We start from the raw sequence: 16,994 nt of genomic DNA on the forward strand, positions 1-16,994 counted from the left end.
CCTTTCTCTATAAATAAATAAAATCTTAAAAAAAAAAAAAAAAGTTCTAGCACACCAGAGGAGGATCCAGGGTCCAACTTTGGGCTAAGGTGTTAACGGAGAACAGTATCCACTGTCACCCACTTGGTGACAGGAGACAGAATCAATGAGGGGTCCCAGAGGTGACTCTGGTATAGCCCTTCCCACCTACACCCTCCCCGAAGCCACTGCCAACCCCGGAGGGTCAGGGTTTTATCCCATCGGGGCAGTTTTCCTTACAAATCGCCTTCCTGAATTTAGGACTCGTGTCCTGTCACTTTCCTTGGACAGAGCATCCGTCGCCGACAACTTTTAAATCCTGGGCTTCGGCTTGGTCTTGGGCTAGGGCTTCTTGGAAAAGGAAATGGTCAGCACTTCACACAAAAACCACAGCCACCCTAAATTTCACAGCATGAAGCCCCTACCCCTATGAGGCCGCCCCTACCCGCCCCCTGAACCATGCCAGAACAGACTCCCTAAGAATTTGGTATCTTCCACCAAAGCAGAATTTAAAAATAATTATATTAATAATAAATATGTTAAATTACATTTGAAACAATAAATAGAAAAATAAACTGATAAATAAAATCAACAAGTACAAAATGTTTCAAAATTTCAACCAAAAAAAATACACAGATGACAGACGACAGACAAGACAAATGGATGTAACGGGAGGATGCTAAATGCAGTCTTGGAACCCTTCACAGTTTACACGATGGGTCCCTCCTCGCCTGGTCACCCCCTCTGCTCCCCAACAGGGAGACCAGGCCACTCAGTGGCTGATACCTTTAGAGACTCTAGCCAGCACAGGGAAGCATCTGCTCCCACCTCAATGCCCTTCTGCAAAGCACCCCCGAACCCTAGGGCGTGTGGATTCAGAGGACGGGAGCGTGAGGGGGGAGGCTGGACGGGGTGGGCGGAGGAAGTCCCTACAGAGGCAGGTCGGTGCTGTTGTGCCGGGTTTTCCGGGCGGTGCCATCGTCCCGGGGCAGAGCCCTCTGCAGGTTGGACATGGCCACGGTCTTTTTGAGGTCAATCACGGCGTAGGAGTCTGAGCTGCGGACAGGATGGATGGTGGGCACGGGGGCTCGGGGGCCCGCAGGGTTCTGGGGCCCCTTGGGGCGGTCTCCACCCCACCCCTTCAGCTCCACCTGGATGTAGTTGAGCTGCCTCGGGGGCTCGGGGCCCGGCCGGCGGAAATCAAAGTTGAAGACTCTTGGGGAGCCTCGGCGGCGGGTCAGTGGCACAGGGAAGCTGCCGTGGCTGCGGAGGGCAGCCCGGGTGCTGGTGGGCTTCTGCAGTGGGGTGTCGTCCTCCTCGCCGTCGGGGAAGCCATTGGAGGAAGGTGTGAGCCCGTCCCTGGAGTCGCCGTCATCCCCGACCTCCTCCCCCAGCTGCTGGGGATGACTCTCCCACACAGGAGGCAGGGAGGGCAGGTTCTCATAGTGCAGCAGGGCGGCCCGGCGGTGGGCAAGGCCATTCCAACCCGGCTCCTCTGGGCTCAGTCTCCAGCTGGCCCCTGGCCTCAGCCCCCCGCTGACATTCTCATAGGTGCACTTGGGCTGGGCCGGGCACTCAGAAGGGCCCTCGTTGTTGTTGTGGTGAGGGGGGTCACGAAGGGTGGGGCAGACGCCCTGGCACTTCATCACATGCCGCCGCGCCGGGGTGGGACCCAACACGAACTTCACCTGGCCCGGCTGCCAGAACGCCTGTGGGTCCCGCTGGTCGGGGGCCCGGGCCTGTGCAGGGAAGGGTGCCCGACCCTCAGGCAGAGGCTGCAGGCAGTGCCGACTCCTGCGGTGGTCATCCTCACTGGCCGGAGTGTTGACGTAAGTGTGGGACTGGGGGGAAAAAGGGCAAATGAAGAGGGAGGGCCCAAGGGCAGGGAGGGAGGAGAGCAGAAGGAACAGGAGGACGAGAGACAAGAAGCCCAGGGGAAGGAGCTGGAGTTCTCTCTCTTCCTTGTCCTCCAAACCTTCCAGAGAAGCTGCCTCCCTTTCTGGGGACAGGAAGGGACCCTACAGATTTTCTTCCCTCCACGATACTTGCTGGGAGGAAGTGCCCTATTTCCTGGCCTCTATTCCCACCCAGACCAACAGCGGGCGGCGAGGCAGCTGCTTGCTCACCTGCTCATCAGGCGCAATGAGGGCATGGGTGGACTCCTCCCCAAGGGAGGCGTGTCGAAGGCTGCTTGTTGAGGGGCGCTGGGGTGCTGAGAATCTCGGGCCCTCTCCTGGGCACCCAGGGAAGCCATTGGAGAAGCTGGAGATGTTATAGCCTAAAGCTGGGCACAGAGGAGACAAGCCAGGTGAGAGGAGTCCTTAAACCACCTGCAAACCCGGGCGCAGCATCCTGGGACTCCTCCTCCAACTGGAGGGGAGACACTCCCAGGGCCCCCAAAGTAGTTAGCCTCACTGAACCAGTGGTCCCCCGTTATCTGTCACCTCTCTGTTCTTCAAATCCCATCATCTCCTTCGAAGTTCAGCCTGAACCCCGTACCACTTGGCCCATCACAGCCTTACCAGACACACGCAGGGCACACCTTCTCACCAGCGGACTGTCCCTTAGCCTCGTCCTAGCTCTGCCAGTGGGCTCCAGGGAGGCTCCTTGAAACCAGGACTGTGTTTCCACTTCTTTTATCCCTAACATGCCAGCCCACGGAGTGCAGAACACAGAGTGGATACTCAGTGCGGACTCAGTGAATGAACGAACAGAGATTGTGGGAAACTCTCCAGGGACTGGTCACGGGCAGAGATGCCCACACCAGCCAACAGGAAAGGCGCCGTATTTTGTTGTGTATAATGCACACTTTTTTGCCAAAATTTTTGAGGGAAAAATAAGGATGCACATTATACATGGGTAGTCACCTGAAATACCTTGTATCTGTTTTTGTGTTTTGTAATTATTTACTACATAAAATTTCTTGTACCATATGTTCAAAAATAAGTACTAAAATTCTTTTATAATACAACAAACAAGTATCCAAATATAAATAAATAATTGAATTAAAAAATTAAAAGATTTTTTTCCTGAAAGTTTGGGCCAAAAACATGGGTGCACATTATACACGGCAAAATACAGGTATACGGGTATGACCCAGTGGATGGAAGGGAGGAAGCAGAAAGGCTCCAGACTGCCATTTCCATGGAAATCCAATGTCTTCCTGTCTGCTCCCTGCCCATCAGTCAATAAAAGTTCCAGGACTCCTCAGCCTCGGCTGGAGGCACCTGCTGGCGCAGGTCAGGCCGTACCCGTTCCCGAGGGTGGTTCTGATGGCTGCAGACCCTGGAAGGCTGGTTCACCCAGCCATCTGCCTGCCTGCCGACCTGACTCAGGCCTCCAAGACTGGTGCTTCCTGGGCCTGTACTCACAGGTACATGTGTATGCATGTGTGTACCTATGTGCGTATGTGTGTACAGCAGTACCAAGGACAGGGGTCTCCTCACCGTTGGGAGGCTGGGGGGCCCGCGGGAGGTCAAGGTCGGCCGGGTGACTGTTGCGGGTGATGATGACCGGCTCTTCCATCACATTGATGCTGTTGCACTGCATCAGATCCTGAAGGAGGTTGAAGATTTCCTCGGCCCGGGAGCACTTGAATGCAAATATCCCTGAAGCAAGAGATGAAGCAATGAGGCTGCTCTGACCCCGTGCCCAATTGGGAAGGACCGTAGAGGCTACAATGATGCACAAAGCTCAGGAAATATCTCGAAACCCCAGACCCAGGCCTGCAGGGAGGAAGCAGGGAAAGCCCCCCTCATCCTGAGTACTCTCTCCCCAGCACACCCTAAAATGGGAGGAGCTGGGCCCAAGCGCCCTGCTGTTGTCTCCCCATGAGCTAATTCCATCTTGAGATCTAATACTTCAGCTATATTCCTCTGAGGTTAAATCACTTTCCTAAGGAGGTACGTGTACAGAGGTGAGAGGAAGAGATGTGAAAATCAAAGTGAAGGGGGTAGTATTACATGAGTGACCACTCCTCACACGCTATCCCCATCTCCCTCTGCCTACTACTCCTTGCTCCCCAGAAAAATGAGCTCCATTCAGGGTACCAGCCCTCAGCTCTATGCCCAAAGCTGTTTGAGAGGAAAGGGTCTGTTCTGTTCGCTGCTTGTTCACTGGGTACTTAGCTCAGGAATACCAAGCCCAGACCCTGGCCAGAGAGCCAATGTCTACTGTGTACAGGCCCCTGACCCCAAGGAAGAAAGGACAGGCTGACTAGCTAAAGGACAAATACAGCAAAATGATCGTGTGGCTCCTCAGCGCAGCCGCCTGATAGTCCCTCAAACTCTAATGTAGGAACTCAAAGGCCCAGGGTCAGCAGACTGGGCTGGAGGACCACCCGTAACTCAGGGGAGCTGGAGACGCCCTCAGGGTGTTGTGACAGCCTGGGATTCTGCGCCCACCCCGTAACAGTGGGGCCCAGGGCTCAGGGGAGGCTCCTCCGGGCGTACATGCGCATATATCCACAACAAAGACAGATAAAGCTGGGCTGGGGTGTGGGACGACTGAGGTCTGTAGGAACGGGACAGGAAGGACAGAGGCAGAGCAAAAAAGACTCTATTGGCCACTTACTGTATGTCAAGAGCTAAAAAAGGCTGCAAAAGCATGAAGTTTTAGGAGAACCCGGTGCTGGGACCTAGGGCGGTCCCTCCAGGACCCCAAGTATGGATCGAACACCATCAGGAGCAGGGAAAGCCCTTCCTCCCCCCTCTCTGCTCAGCCGGTGCAAACCGCCTCTGCCTCAGGAGCTCCAAGGGTCAGACGCTGGAGGGGAAGGCGGCTCCCCCAGGCTGTCTGCTGGCAGCCTCATAAAAGGAGCTCATTCACTTCACCCGTGCGCAGTCCCAGGAAGGACGCCTTCTGCAGAGCTTACATCTGGGTCCTAAAAGAGAAGCCTAGACCGTGGTCCGAACCCTAGACCATGCCACTACTTCAAAGAGCCATGGCTAGCTCTAGCCTTGACCTCATGGAACAACCCAATCCTAACTTTCGGCTGCAGGGAGAAAGGGGAGAAGGGAAGAATACGTCACACTCCATTGCTCAGAAGTGACGAGGGACAAAGATTAGCCTCTTGAGGGTTGCTCTGTACACTGGGATCCAAGAGATCTCCCCAAATCTATCACTCCCAAGCCACTCAGCCCGAAGGACACAGGAGCTTCCTGCCTGACCTTTCGTTATTCACGGGCTCTAGGGTGTATGACCTGGGGGCTCAGAAGAAAGGTTGCTCCTGCTTAGGGGGCAACAGGGAACTGTGGAACTGGGGTAACAGAGGGAGGAGTACCAACCGCTTTTCCCAAGCAGGCTCTGGCCTGGGAGCACTGGCTCTTTCACGTGGGCTGTGCAATGAATGTCCCCACAGAGGGGCCCAGGCCAGAGCTGCAATGACTGGAGTGGAAGAGCACTGGCCTGGGAGTCCATTTAGTTCTGCATTAACACCTGGTGCTCTTGGCCATGACCCTTCCTGCCGCTGGGCAACAGCTGCCCAGTCTGAGAACGGCTTCCAACCCTGGCACCTGACCCAGGTGCACAAGCCCCTGCACTGGCATGGGGCGGGGGTGGGTACTCACCCTGGCCCGTCTGACACCGGCGACCACTCTCAAAGGAGAAGAGGTTGGAATCATAGCCATAGCGCCGCAGGCAAAGGTACGGCCAGTGGACAGCCTCACGCCGATGCAGGTGAAGCACCAGCTCGCTCTGTGTCAGCTCCATCACGCCGGAGCCCAGCTCCACCCCCTCGTCATCTACATTCGTCACCTGGGGAAGGAGACAGAGGGTTAATGAGTGAGTCCAACAAGTGTGTGTATGGGTCCCTGAGCCACTGGGAGGCCTGTTGATGATGCAGGGCTGGGGCTGGGGAACTGAGGCGCTCACCTGACTCACCAAAGAAGCTACAGAAAGCCACGTGATTACTTAAGACCCTGGGAGAATCAAGCCCAGAAAGAACCAATACATACTGCCTCCACCACCTCCCCAACTGCAGGCTCTTGCTCAGGGCTCCCTCTTGTGGTGAGCAGGAGAAACCAGCGCCTCAACAGGCAGGGAGAGCAGAGGGGGCTCCCCTGCAGGGCAGGGAGGTGGGAGGGACCAGGGGTGCACAGGCCCACAGGCCCATGGGGCCTGGTCTTAGCTTCCCAAAGCAAACAGCAAACCCTGATAGAGTAATTACCATGTGTTAAGCACCGTTTTAAATACTGACAGGAGTGAATTATCTATAATCACATATTTTGCTACTATACTATGGCATTTCTCCATTCCCGGTAATACCAAGAGCTGAACGACAGTGGCCTGGGCTCCTTTTCCTCAGGACACCTCAGAGGCCCTGATCTCAAGAAGTCTTAATGAGCCCACAGCCTCAGCCATTTTGCCTTCTTTTTATTTATGTGTTTATTTTTAGAGAGAGGGGAAGAGAGGGAGAAAGACAGGGAGAGAAACATTGATGTGTGAGAGAAACAACTGCTGTTTGGGTTGCCTCTCACATGCTCCAACTGAGGGCCTGGCCCACAACCCACCCAGGCATGTGCCCTGACCGGGAATCGGACTGGTGACCCTTTAGGTCGCTGGCCGGCACTCAGTGCACTGGGCCACACCAGCCGGGGCTCATTTCACCTTATCTAGGGAGGCTGAGGCAACTTGACAGCTGGGGGCTTGAGACCAGTAAATCATGTTGGAAACTCAAGAGAGGCGGCTGTGGGTACCTTGAACTTGGTGGGGTGGTTGTCTGGGATGCTGTCTCTATTCAGGCAGCTGCAGCAGCTCCCCATGGTGTCAGAGCAGTGAGCCCACCCTAGGGAAAAGCATAAGAAATAAGTCATTGAGGTCAGTCCCACAAAGTCCTGCTCTAGGGAACTCTAGCAGAACCACCGCATTGTGATCACTTACTCTGCCCAAGGAAATATATGGAATAGTCGCTCTCCCAAGAAATTCCCACTCTCAATCCAGGGCCAGACACACAATGGATAAAGATTAACTCAAATTAAGATGTGTTAAAGATTAATGCTGCTAGGGGTATGGAAAGAGCTTCTCAGATCTATCATTTGATCTAGACCTTGAAAAGTACATGCTTGGTTTTGGCCAATGTAATGAGAGGAAAAAGAGGCCTGGTCAGCAAGAAAAACATTAAAAAAAAAAAAAAAAAAAAAAAAAAAAAGGGCAGGGACCCAGAAGTGATTTCCATCAGAAAGAGTTGGGTGCCAGCCTAGGGACTTGTCCAGGTTCAGCAAAGAAATTAATTTGGGAGTCCCCGACACTTTGGCCTGTACTTTTCTCCTATTTCACCTCACTGTTCTCACATCATCCAAATCTTCTTTTCCTCTCTCACTACTATCCCAACATCCACCTCAACTTCATCTTTTTTATATTCTCTTCATGTGAGGTGCTACATTACAGTCAAAAGATACACTCAGAAGACTCAACATTTAAAACAGAGCACACTTTTTTCGCCCTGGCTGGGTGGCTCAGTTGGTTGGAGCATCATCCCATACACCAAATGGTTGTCGGTTCTATCCTCAGTCAGGGCACATATCTAGGATGAGGGTTTGATCCCAGGTCGGGTCACGTACAGGAGACAACTGATTGATGTTTCTCTTTCACATCGATGCTCCTCTCTCTCTCCCTCCCTCTCTCCCCGCCTTTCCCTTCATTTCTAAAATTAGTAACATATCCTTGAGTGAGGATTAAAAAAATAAAACACAGCACACTTTTTATAACCTTGATTAGGCAATTCTTCATTAAAAAAAAAATGCTAGGTTTGCTTTTGGACAAAGGGGAGACATTCTTGCCTTTTCCCTCCAAGATTATGGCACTGAGATTGCTCACCAGAGTAGTAGGACTTGTGCCTAAGATGGAGAGGATACCACTAGGCTTGAGGGACCTAATGGAGCAAGCAAACACATGAAGTGATGCCAACCAGAAGTTAAGGGGCTGCAAGTTGCTTCAAGACGGGAGAAGGGGGCTCCGGTACGGGATAGGTTTGGATTGGCAGCGGGAGTTAAGAGGAGGTTATGAGTACTCAAAGTATATGAGAGGGCTGGGGAAACATGGGCAGTTTTTTGGATTTGAATATGGTGCAAGGAGAATGGGGAGGGGGATATGATGAATCAGAGGAATTTCAGGGCTGTGGAAGCATTTTCGGGCATCCAGCAGAGAACGCGGCTCTGTGGGCGTATCGCAAGAAATGTGCATGCAAGATTAGATATCCTTCTAGAACTACTGCTGAATGTATAAAGCCATGCACAAGCCTGACCTGCACCCTCCATTCCTCTCAACTTTGGACAGGGAAGTGGCTCCTATACATAGCTCTCACCTCACCCAGGCCATTGGGGAACTGACCATTGGCGGGGCATGGGGGAAAGGCCCCCACTTTATTCCCCCTGTTCGTGGTGGGGCATCATGGCAAGCGGTCTGCAGAGAAGTCACTTGGATCCCTCCGGGACACACCTGGGGTTCACCTAGCATAGGAGGCAGAGACCTCAGGTTAGTTGAAACATTCCATCCTCACCAATTGTTAATGAAACTGACTTGCTGTCAGTCCATGACACCTGGGTATCTGTTCCAGATTGTAATGGGACAGAAACACCAATGAATAAAGCAAGATCAAAGGCAAAGGGACCACAAATTCTGAGCTCCATAAGGCCTGGGAAGATACTCCCCTAGCAAAGTCTGAGGCAGCACAAGATCTTTTAAGGGGCCTCAGACCCCATCTGAATCCTGTTACAACCAACACCAAAACTACCATCTTATCTTTGCAGAGAACTTTACAAAGGGGTTTCTCAAAAAAAAAAAAAAAAAACAACACTATAATGTATTAGAAAGAGCACTGGCTTAAGATTCAGAAATTAATACTGCAGTCTGTTTTGTTGTTACTAAGTGTTTGGGAGACTGCCAAGTCAAATCCTCCCCACTCCCACTCCCAGGCCTTAGTTTTCAAGGGAAATATTTGTAAACCGTGGAGCTTTGCAACTTAAATAACCTGTAGAGGTAAGTATGTGGACAAACCTCAAGAAAATTTTCCCTTTTCAGGACAATCTCACATTTGGAAGCTTTTTTAGATTTTCTGTTCTCCAAGCTTTCAAAGGCCTAAAGTTTTAACATCAATGCTAACAATAAACCAAAACTTCAGGGATCTAGTGGCAGGTAGACAACCTGACAGGCCAGGACCCTGGAGACTCTTGAAATCCCACCCATGTCTCTGTAAAAACACTATCATTTCCCAGGGCCCTTGTGATCTGCATCCTTGGAAAGCTTCTCAGGTGAATGGACCCCTGCCCACTGGGTCTGGCTTTTTCTCTGAAAGGTGGAAGCAGGCTGAGGGAGGTGTGCACTGCCTAAAGACAGGCGGCTGGGAAAACACTGCGGCTTGAGCCACCAACCAACACGGAGTCTGGGGGTGAAACCAAGAACCGACTACAGGGAGGAGGGCGTTGCACCTTTTCCTGTCCCCCTTTCTCTAGGAAGATCATCAGGACATTTCACGACAGCCAAATGAGGGAGGTTACATTGGATGGGACGGGAGAAGGGGGCTCCGGTACGGGATAGGTTTGGATTGGCAGCGGGAGTTAAGAGGTTATGAGTACTCAAAGTATATGAGAGGGCTGGGGAAACATGGGCAGTTTTTTTGGATTTGAATATGGTGCAAGGAGAATGGGGAGGGGGATATGATGAATCAGAGGAATTTCAGGGCCGTGGAAGCATTTTCGGGCATCCAGCAGAGAACGCGGCTCTGTGGGCGTATCGCAAATTCGCAGGAGTGAGGGGTTCTGAGGGCACCAGGACGTGCGAAGGTGTGTCGGGGATGGGGGTGGGGTGGTTCTGAGGACTGAGAGGCATTTAGGTTGCAGGGTCATCAGGGAGCTTTCTAGGCACCGAGAAGGAATGGGGGGAGCTCGGCTCCGCGCGTCGTCCCCGGATCCCAGCCCCCAGCCCCGGGGCTCCACCACCCGCCCGCCCGCCCGGGATTTCCGCAGATGGGAGCGGAGACTGCAGCGCGGCGCGGTGCGGCCTCTCTGGAGCCGCCTCGTCCCCGCCCCGGCGCGCCCCACTCACATCGCCCCGCGGCCCGGGCGGCGCCGGGCCCCGCTCCCGGGTCCCGCTGCAGCAGCCGCCGGCCGCCCGGAGCTAAGGTCTCCCTGCCCCGCCCCGCAGCCAAGGGGTCGGAGGTCACCGGCAGCACCAACGAGACGCTGCGGGCGGGCGGACCCGCTAGGGGCGACCGGCGCGTAGCCTAGAAGGTCCCTTTGGAGGACTTTGCAGTCGGGAGCAGGGAGCATGTGCACACGCCAGAGGGCGCTCCTGGACAGCCACTGGGCGCTCCTGGCGGGGGCGGGGCGGAGCCTGGGGCGGGAGCAGGGGCGGGGCTGAGCGGACCAGAAGTGGGACTAGAGGTTTCCACTCCCGGAGCTGAAAGGGACAGCGACGGAGGAAAAACACAAAAGATGGGGGAGGGGTCTAAAAGGATGAAAGAGAAAAGGGCAGTACAAGAGACCCAGGAAAGAGGCTAAGGAAGGGAGGGGAAGGGCCCCCTGGGGAGAAAGTAGAGGGAACTGGGTGGGGTGGGGACACAGAGAGGGGCGGGGCCAGAAGACCAGAGGGAGGGTTGGGGGGGACCTGCGTGCTTGGAAAGGCATTATGTTCCACGAGTGGCAGAGGACTGGTTATAAACGAGGCTCCTGGGTGTCTGCTCGGCGCCCCAAAGGGCGCGATTCCGGCATTGAGCCCATAGCAGTGGGGAGCAGTGGAGCCAGTACACTTTCCACCCCGGGCTCCCACGAAGGCTTTCCTGAGTCTGCAGCCCGGGCCCCTCCCCGAGCCACCCTGCTCTACCAGCCCTGGAGGGCGTGGGAGAGGAAGGGCTGCGCTCCCGGGGCGGGCGGAGGCGGGCGCTGGGCCTCCGGGTGGAGACTGGGTGAGGGGCACGACGGCGGGGTCTGTCCAGAACCGCCCAGACACGGAGAGGGTGAGAACCCGGCAGAATCCCGTCCCCTTCTCTGAACTTCAGCAGCCAGAGTGGGAACCCCAGCTGCCTCGACACCACACCACGCCCCGCCTGCAAGGGGTGGCCCGCGAAGCCCAAGAAAAATAATTTGGGAATCTACCCAGAGGGTACTTGGCCGGAACGGACACTTCTCTCCTTCTCCCTCTCACTGTCGGGGAAACCTTTCCGGCTCAGACTTTGCTCTTTAGGGGAGGGGTAGGTCGGGAAGGTCGAACTCCGTGAGCTTGGTTGCACCTACGCGCAGGTGGGAGAGGGGTTCAGCCTTGTCCCTTGTCTCGGGGCAGGGGAGGGGGTGGCCAGAGGGAGGGGAATTCTGAAAGGAATCAACATGTAAGAAAGGTGGGGACTAGGGCTAAGCAGAGGTGGAGTTAGGCCGCCCCTGTGCGGGATGGAAGGGTGAGGGGCGAGGGCTGATTTCTGCTCATTGTTTCTATGTGGGACAATTCCATGCGAACTAGAACTAACCTTGAAGAGAGGGCGCAAGTCTCCTTCTGGGGCCCCAGGTATCCCCCCTCTTCCTGGGTGGCCTCCTCCCCAAAGCACCTCTTGCTGCCCGGGGCAGGGGCACTACTGTTCGGGGAAGTGGCTGCTGCTGGCCCTGAGTGTGAATGGCCCATGCCGGCTGCCTTTCCACAGGAAACCTGACCTGACTGACAGAGCAGGAAGGAAGCAGGTGGGTGTGGGGCCAGGAAACAGGCAAGGGTGGCACAGGATATCTGAAGGGGTGCTGAATGGGGCTGTGGGCTGGGAAGCAGCACACTGTTAAAGTCCAAACGCTGTTCCCACCCCCATAGCAGGGTCTTATAGAGGCCAGGGATTTGGTGACGCCCCCCTGTGCCCTGCTGCCAGTCAGAATCCACCCCAGCTCTCAAAGGCAATCTTTTCCTAAAGCTCCCCTTAGCCTTCCAATGTGACCTTGGCAAGTTAATTAACCTCAGTTTGTTTCAACAATAAAATGGGAAAATAGGAACCACCTCATAAGATTGTTGTGAGGATGGGTTATATTATGTAAAATGCTAGAATTGCCCCTGGCACAGAGTATACAGAAAAGTTTGCCCTGGTTGTTTTTCTCCTTACGGTGCTGTGTATACCTGCCCAGAGCTCTAGCCCCACTCTGCCTGGTTTCATCTCTGTCTTACCTACTAGACTATGAGCTCCTTGTGGGCAGGGCTCATTCCTTTTCTACTTCAGTAGTCACCCCCTACCCCCAAGGCACTGTGGTCATACCAGGGCTTGCCCAGAGGAAGGCTGAAGGCGCACTTAGAATTGTCCAGTGAAATTGCCGCTATAGATTGAAGATGGGAACACAAGATTTTCCTCTGTACTGGAGGAGCTTGTAGACTAGATGAGGAGCTGAGGAAGACACAAGGAGCAAAGAGAAAGTTATGTGCTAAATCTTGGGACACCAATTGTACTTACTTCTGGAACTCAGGGAAAGGAGAACAGTTATGTGCTGAAGAGGCTGAAAGGGCTTCCTGGTGAAGTGGTCCTTTCACCTGGCTCAGGCCTACAGCTGGAAGTCTGGGGCCTGTGGAGGGAGTGGGGAGGAAGCAGACTCACTGGCCTCAGAAGTACACAATGAGAACTGGTGAGCAGTAAGGCTAGGGAGGTGGGGAAGAAGGGGTCAGTCTGCCCAAAGGCTCACCGGAAGGGCAAAATGCCCTCTCCTCCCACTGTTGCCTCCTCTTTCCTCCATTCCAATCTTGGGGGACCCCAGGGTTTGAGTTTCAGAAACCCTGGAGCTGAAAGGCCTGGCCTCAAGATCTGGCTCTACCACTTACTAGCTCTATGACCTTGGGCATATCATTTACACTCACCCAGCCTCAGTTTGGCTATCTGTAAAATGGAGACAAAAAATACCACCTAACTCACTTGGTTATCAAATGAGGTAATGTCTGTAGAGCACTTGGTACTGCTTAGTAGCACATTGTAAGGACCAAATAAATGGGAGATGTTCTTGTTATTTTCTGGGCAGATTTTGCCGCCAATGTCGGTGCTGAACTCTGCCTGGTTCCACGAAGGGGAGGGCCTCACCGCTCAGGAGCCAGGTCCGATGGCGAACTTAGACAGCGACCCAGGCCACCTGCCAGAGGGGGACCCTGAGGAGCGCTCTGCTCAGGTAGTAGGAGCCCTACCTTTTCTTCTGAGATCAACATGCCTCTGCCCTTTGGCCCTCCTCCCATTTCCACCAGCTGGGAGGAGTTAGCCTTTGTGCCCCGCCTCTTGTGACCCTTTTCTCTTTGCAGGAGTCCATTGGCACAGCCCCCTCAGGACAGAGTTTGACTTTAAGTGTATTCACATGAATACACATTATCTCTTATAGGGGGTCTGTATTGTCAAAGCAGACCTGAGAGGCTTTGGTCCTGAGTGAAGGGGGTGATTTCAAGAGTAAGAAGGGGAGCGGTTTTGGGCTTTGAGGCCTCCCCAACCTCCACCAGTCAGACTACAAATGCAGGCATGGATCAGCTGTCCTAGTGATCTTGAAGTTGATTGTCTAATGGGGGGGGTGCTTAGATGTTGTTTCAGATTGGGGGAGAGGTGGCAATGAAAAGGGAAGGAAAGGGGGAAAAGAAGGAAAACCTAGCTCCACTCCTCATCCTCTGTTGTGTCTCCTCAGGATCCTGATGTCCTGAGCGGGGGCCTCCCAGACCTGGACACCAACCGAACAAACTGGCCTGGACTCTGGACGCTCCTGCAGCAGCTCCCTCCACAGGACAGCGATGTGGGTCTCCCTCTCCATAGCCTCCCTCTCTCTATGTGCTGTGGGAAGAACCTTGGTCCTACAGTCAGGGAACATGGATTTAAGGCCTAGCTATGCCACTAATTGGGGGAAGCCATTGCCATTCCCCCACCCCAGCCTGAATTTTTGCATCTACATAATGGGTACAATGATCTACAATGTTGGCTGTGCTGCCCACCACAATGCTTAACTGAAGAGCAAATGAGAACATGGATATGAACGATTTTTGAAACAAATAATGGAATGTACAAATGTAGGGGGTATGGTCAAGTATTTATTGAGGCCTTATGTGTGCCTAGTCTAAATAAAGACTTGTAATTCAGTTGGGAAGACCAGACAGGAGAATATGGAATAAATAGGGAAAACACCATGGGAAGTGATAATGACCTACAGCTCATTGGGAGCAAGCACCTAAGTATATGGTGACAGGGCTGCGTGCTATGTGGATGATGTCAGACCTGAGTGATGACCATTCCTGGGTGGCATGGGGGGAGTAAGACTGAGGTGGATTTATTGGCACTCTTATCCCTCTTTCCCTTTCCATCACAATGCCCTTCTATTCTGTTATTGGATGCATCTCCCTGAGGTTTTACAACCTGTCTTTGACCCAGCAGCTAACCCTTCTCACTCCACTTAAATTCCACTCTTGCCTGCTGGGGCTCTCTCTGGCACCATGGAACCTGTTTCTGCAGGAGCGATACTGCCTGGCCCTTGGTGAGGAGGAGCTGGCTGAGCTGCGGCTCTTCTGTGCCCAGCGGAGGCGGGAGGCCCTGGGACAGGGGGTGGCGCATCTGGTACCTCCCAAGCTCAAAGAATGCACCTGTGAGAAGGTATGTAGTGCCCCCCCCCGCCCCAATAGTCCCCTTCCTCCACTCTTTGCCCTCTCAGTACTGCAGAAGGAGCTAGCTTCTGAGACTTTAGTGACAAAAGGGGGTTTGGGGATTGATAGTCTGGCAAACCTTAAGAGAAGGGAAACCAAGTTTGGGGCTTCTTGGTGAGCCTGCAGGGGAGGTGGGTTAGGATGGAAGAGCCAGGAGGGAAGCTGGGAGGGTGGTGCTACCTCTGACAAGTCAGCACCTCCACCTGGCAGTGCAGGGAGCGGCTGAGGCCAGGGGAATGTGGAGTATTTGCAGCCCTGGCAGGAGAGCGGCGCTGCTGGCACCGGACTTGCTTTGCCTGCCAGACCTGTGGCCAGGCCCTGATAAACTTCATCTACTTCTACCACGATGGGCATCTCTACTGCGGACGTCATCATGCTGAGCTGCTGAGGCCACGCTGCCCTGCTTGTGACCAGGTACAGCTCTGAGCGGAGGATCTGTTCAGGGTCCAACTCCACAGAACGTAAGGGAACCCTCTCCCAGTATTAGGGAGTCCAGTAGAGAGAACAAGGCGCCAGCCTGGGACCTTTGTGTTCCCGTTGCTCTGACTTGAGCTCTGAGCATGTGCGACCTTTACGCCTTCCCCCACTGCAAGCAGTCCCCCCCATATTTTCTGGGACTGAGAGAATTTCTCCGGAGCAGGGACCTTTGGACAGATGTTCCCATCAGTATGCTGGGTGCCCAGCCCTGTGCCTAATCATGAGAGGAACTGTCTTAATATCAGCATGAGGCAGCACGGAACCCTGGGTTGGGAGTCCAGGCGATCCGGTCGCACTTTAGGTTGTGCCACCAGCTAGCTGGGGGGATCCTGGCTAAGCCAATCAGCCCTCCCTGCGTCGGAGAGTGGTTGGGTTGATCAAATGGGAATGTCCGTAGCCGTGCTTTAGCGTTAACTGGCTATGAGGCGTGCTTATTGGATGGATGAATGAATGAGTGAATGAATGAATGAGCCGTTCCCCTCTCCCTCTCCCAGCTGATCTTCTCCCGGCGCTGCACTGAGGCGGAGGGACAGCGCTGGCACGAGAACCACTTCTGCTGCCAGGACTGCGCCGGGCCCTTGGGCGGAGGACGTTATGCCCTGCAGGGGGGCGGCCCGTGCTGCCCCAGCTGCTTTAAGAGTCGTTATTCGGACGTCGGCTCGAGCCCGGCCGCGACCCTAGAAGGAAGGTCGTCCCTTGGTAAGGGAGGGAAGGTGCAAATCAAAGGGGAAGGGGACAACGTCTTAGGCTGGGCAGAGGAGGGAGTTCTCCCGGGCTGGAACCCTCGCCCCGGTCCTACGCCGTCCCGTCCCTCCAGCAGCGCCCCTAGTCCTCCAACCTCATCCCCCAGACCCGAGCCTCGGGGCCCGCAGCTCTCACCGCGCATCCCTGGCCGGAGCGCTCCAAGGGCCTCCCGAGCCCACCCCGCGCCGCGGTTGAGGCTGCGGCGCGGGACTCGCTCCTGGACTGGGGACGCGGCCGCCCTCTGGTGGGCGGAGGCGGGGATGGGTGGGGAGCCCCGGAGAGGACTCGCGGCGGTGGCTGCGCGCACCGCTCAGGGGAGGGCCGGGAGGCTGGACTTAGCTACTTAGGGCCCCCCCACCCGAGTCTGGGCGTGGATTCGGGGCTCTGAGATTGGCGTGCCTTACCCGGCCCGGAACAGGGGAGGCGGGGCTCGACGGAGTTGAAGGAGGGCACCGCGCCCCACTACACTGCGTGACCATCTCCGGAGCAGCCCTTGCTACTGCTGCCAGCTCCAGTCAGGAAACCCAGACGGGGCTGCTTGGAACCAACCCGGAGCAGGAGTGCCGAGCAGGGGACAAGGCTAAGGCACCCAAAGTGGGAGAGCAGGGACCCCTGGAGACGCCCATTGATCCCAAGGAGGACGTCCCCTGCCCCACCTGCTCCTCTTCCTCTGACTCTGAACCCGAAGGATTTTTCTTAGGCCAGCGCCTTCCCCGGCTCTGTATGACCCCCGAAAGCCTGCAAGCTGAGGGCAGCGACACGTCCAGGAAGCATTGCACCATTTGCTAGTTGCGCAGCCCAGAGAACGGAGAGTTGGGGGAGGTGTGATCTGTAAGGCTTTAGACGGAGATTCTTCTCTCCCCACCCCCCTATAAAAATCATAGACTGAATGCAATCAGTGACACGCCTGGGGAAGGTAGCGAGATGGCAAATTTGAGTACTCCCTCTTCAGCCCAAGCATTCTGTGACTTTTCACGGAGACTTTCTTGGGGAACCCCATTCTCCAAAGCCTTGCAGCCCCTGTTGAGCTAGCCCCTACTCCGACACCTGTGGCTGGGGCATCTCGATCCCCAGCATCCTCCTCCTGAGCCAATGAAACGATCACTCAGAGACCACGTGTGAAGTAAGCGGCTTGGCTAGCCGAA

General features: G+C 54.8%; 2 protein-coding genes across 3 annotated transcripts; one reads left to right on the top strand and one right to left on the bottom strand.

Moving 5' to 3' along the window:
• Window positions 1-655: 655 nt before the first annotated feature.
• Window positions 656-16,054, bottom strand: FRS3 (fibroblast growth factor receptor substrate 3). Of its 2 annotated transcripts, none has more exons than XM_054568751.1 (6): window positions 15,985-16,054; window positions 6,714-6,802; window positions 5,586-5,772; window positions 3,465-3,626; window positions 2,145-2,302; window positions 656-1,859 (listed from the first exon to the last, which is right to left on the bottom strand). In XM_054568751.1, the coding sequence occupies exons 1-6, from the start codon at window positions 15,989-15,991 to the stop codon at window positions 948-950; spliced, it is 1,515 nt and encodes a 504-aa protein (XP_054424726.1). In that variant the 5' UTR covers window positions 15,992-16,054; the 3' UTR covers window positions 656-947. The 2 variants fall into 2 exon arrangements, with proteins under 2 accessions (XP_054424726.1, XP_054424727.1); XM_054568752.1 differs by lacking the exon at window positions 15,985-16,054 and adding an exon at window positions 8,347-8,446.
• PRICKLE4 (prickle planar cell polarity protein 4) lies at window positions 12,984-16,680 on the top strand. The gene is made up of 6 exons (XM_054568753.1): window positions 12,984-13,127; window positions 13,626-13,730; window positions 14,441-14,578; window positions 14,839-15,042; window positions 15,600-15,804; window positions 16,268-16,680. The coding sequence occupies exons 1-6, from the start codon at window positions 12,996-12,998 to the stop codon at window positions 16,636-16,638; spliced, it is 1,155 nt and encodes a 384-aa protein (XP_054424728.1). The 5' UTR covers window positions 12,984-12,995; the 3' UTR covers window positions 16,639-16,680.
• The last annotated feature ends 314 nt before the right edge of the window (window positions 16,681-16,994 follow it).

This window comes from Pteronotus mesoamericanus, unplaced genomic scaffold (genome assembly GCF_021234165.1).
Source record: "Pteronotus mesoamericanus isolate MK-2021 breed Mesoamerican mustached bat unplaced genomic scaffold, CSHL_Meso_final contig_20, whole genome shotgun sequence".
Taxonomy (NCBI): Eukaryota; Metazoa; Chordata; class Mammalia; order Chiroptera; family Mormoopidae; genus Pteronotus; species Pteronotus mesoamericanus.

Bases quoted from the DNA above. Each gene is read 5' to 3' on its own strand.
- PRICKLE4 (XM_054568753.1), top strand. From the start codon at position 12,996: ATGTCGGTGCTGAACTCTGCCTGGTTCCACGAAGGGGAGGGCCTCACC. The intron at 13,128-13,625 runs GTAGTAGGAGCC...GTGTCTCCTCAG, and splicing joins CTGAGGAGCGCTCTGCTCAG to GATCCTGATGTCCTGAGCGG. The intron at 13,731-14,440 runs GTGGGTCTCCCT...CTGTTTCTGCAG, and splicing joins TCCCTCCACAGGACAGCGAT to GAGCGATACTGCCTGGCCCT.
- FRS3 (XM_054568751.1), bottom strand. The intron at 5,773-6,713 runs GTACCCACAGCC...CTCCTTCCCCAG, and splicing joins ACCACCCCACCAAGTTCAAG to GTGACGAATGTAGATGACGA. The intron at 2,303-3,464 runs GTGAGGAGACCC...CTCTGTGCCCAG, and splicing joins GGCCCCCCAGCCTCCCAACG to CTTTAGGCTATAACATCTCC.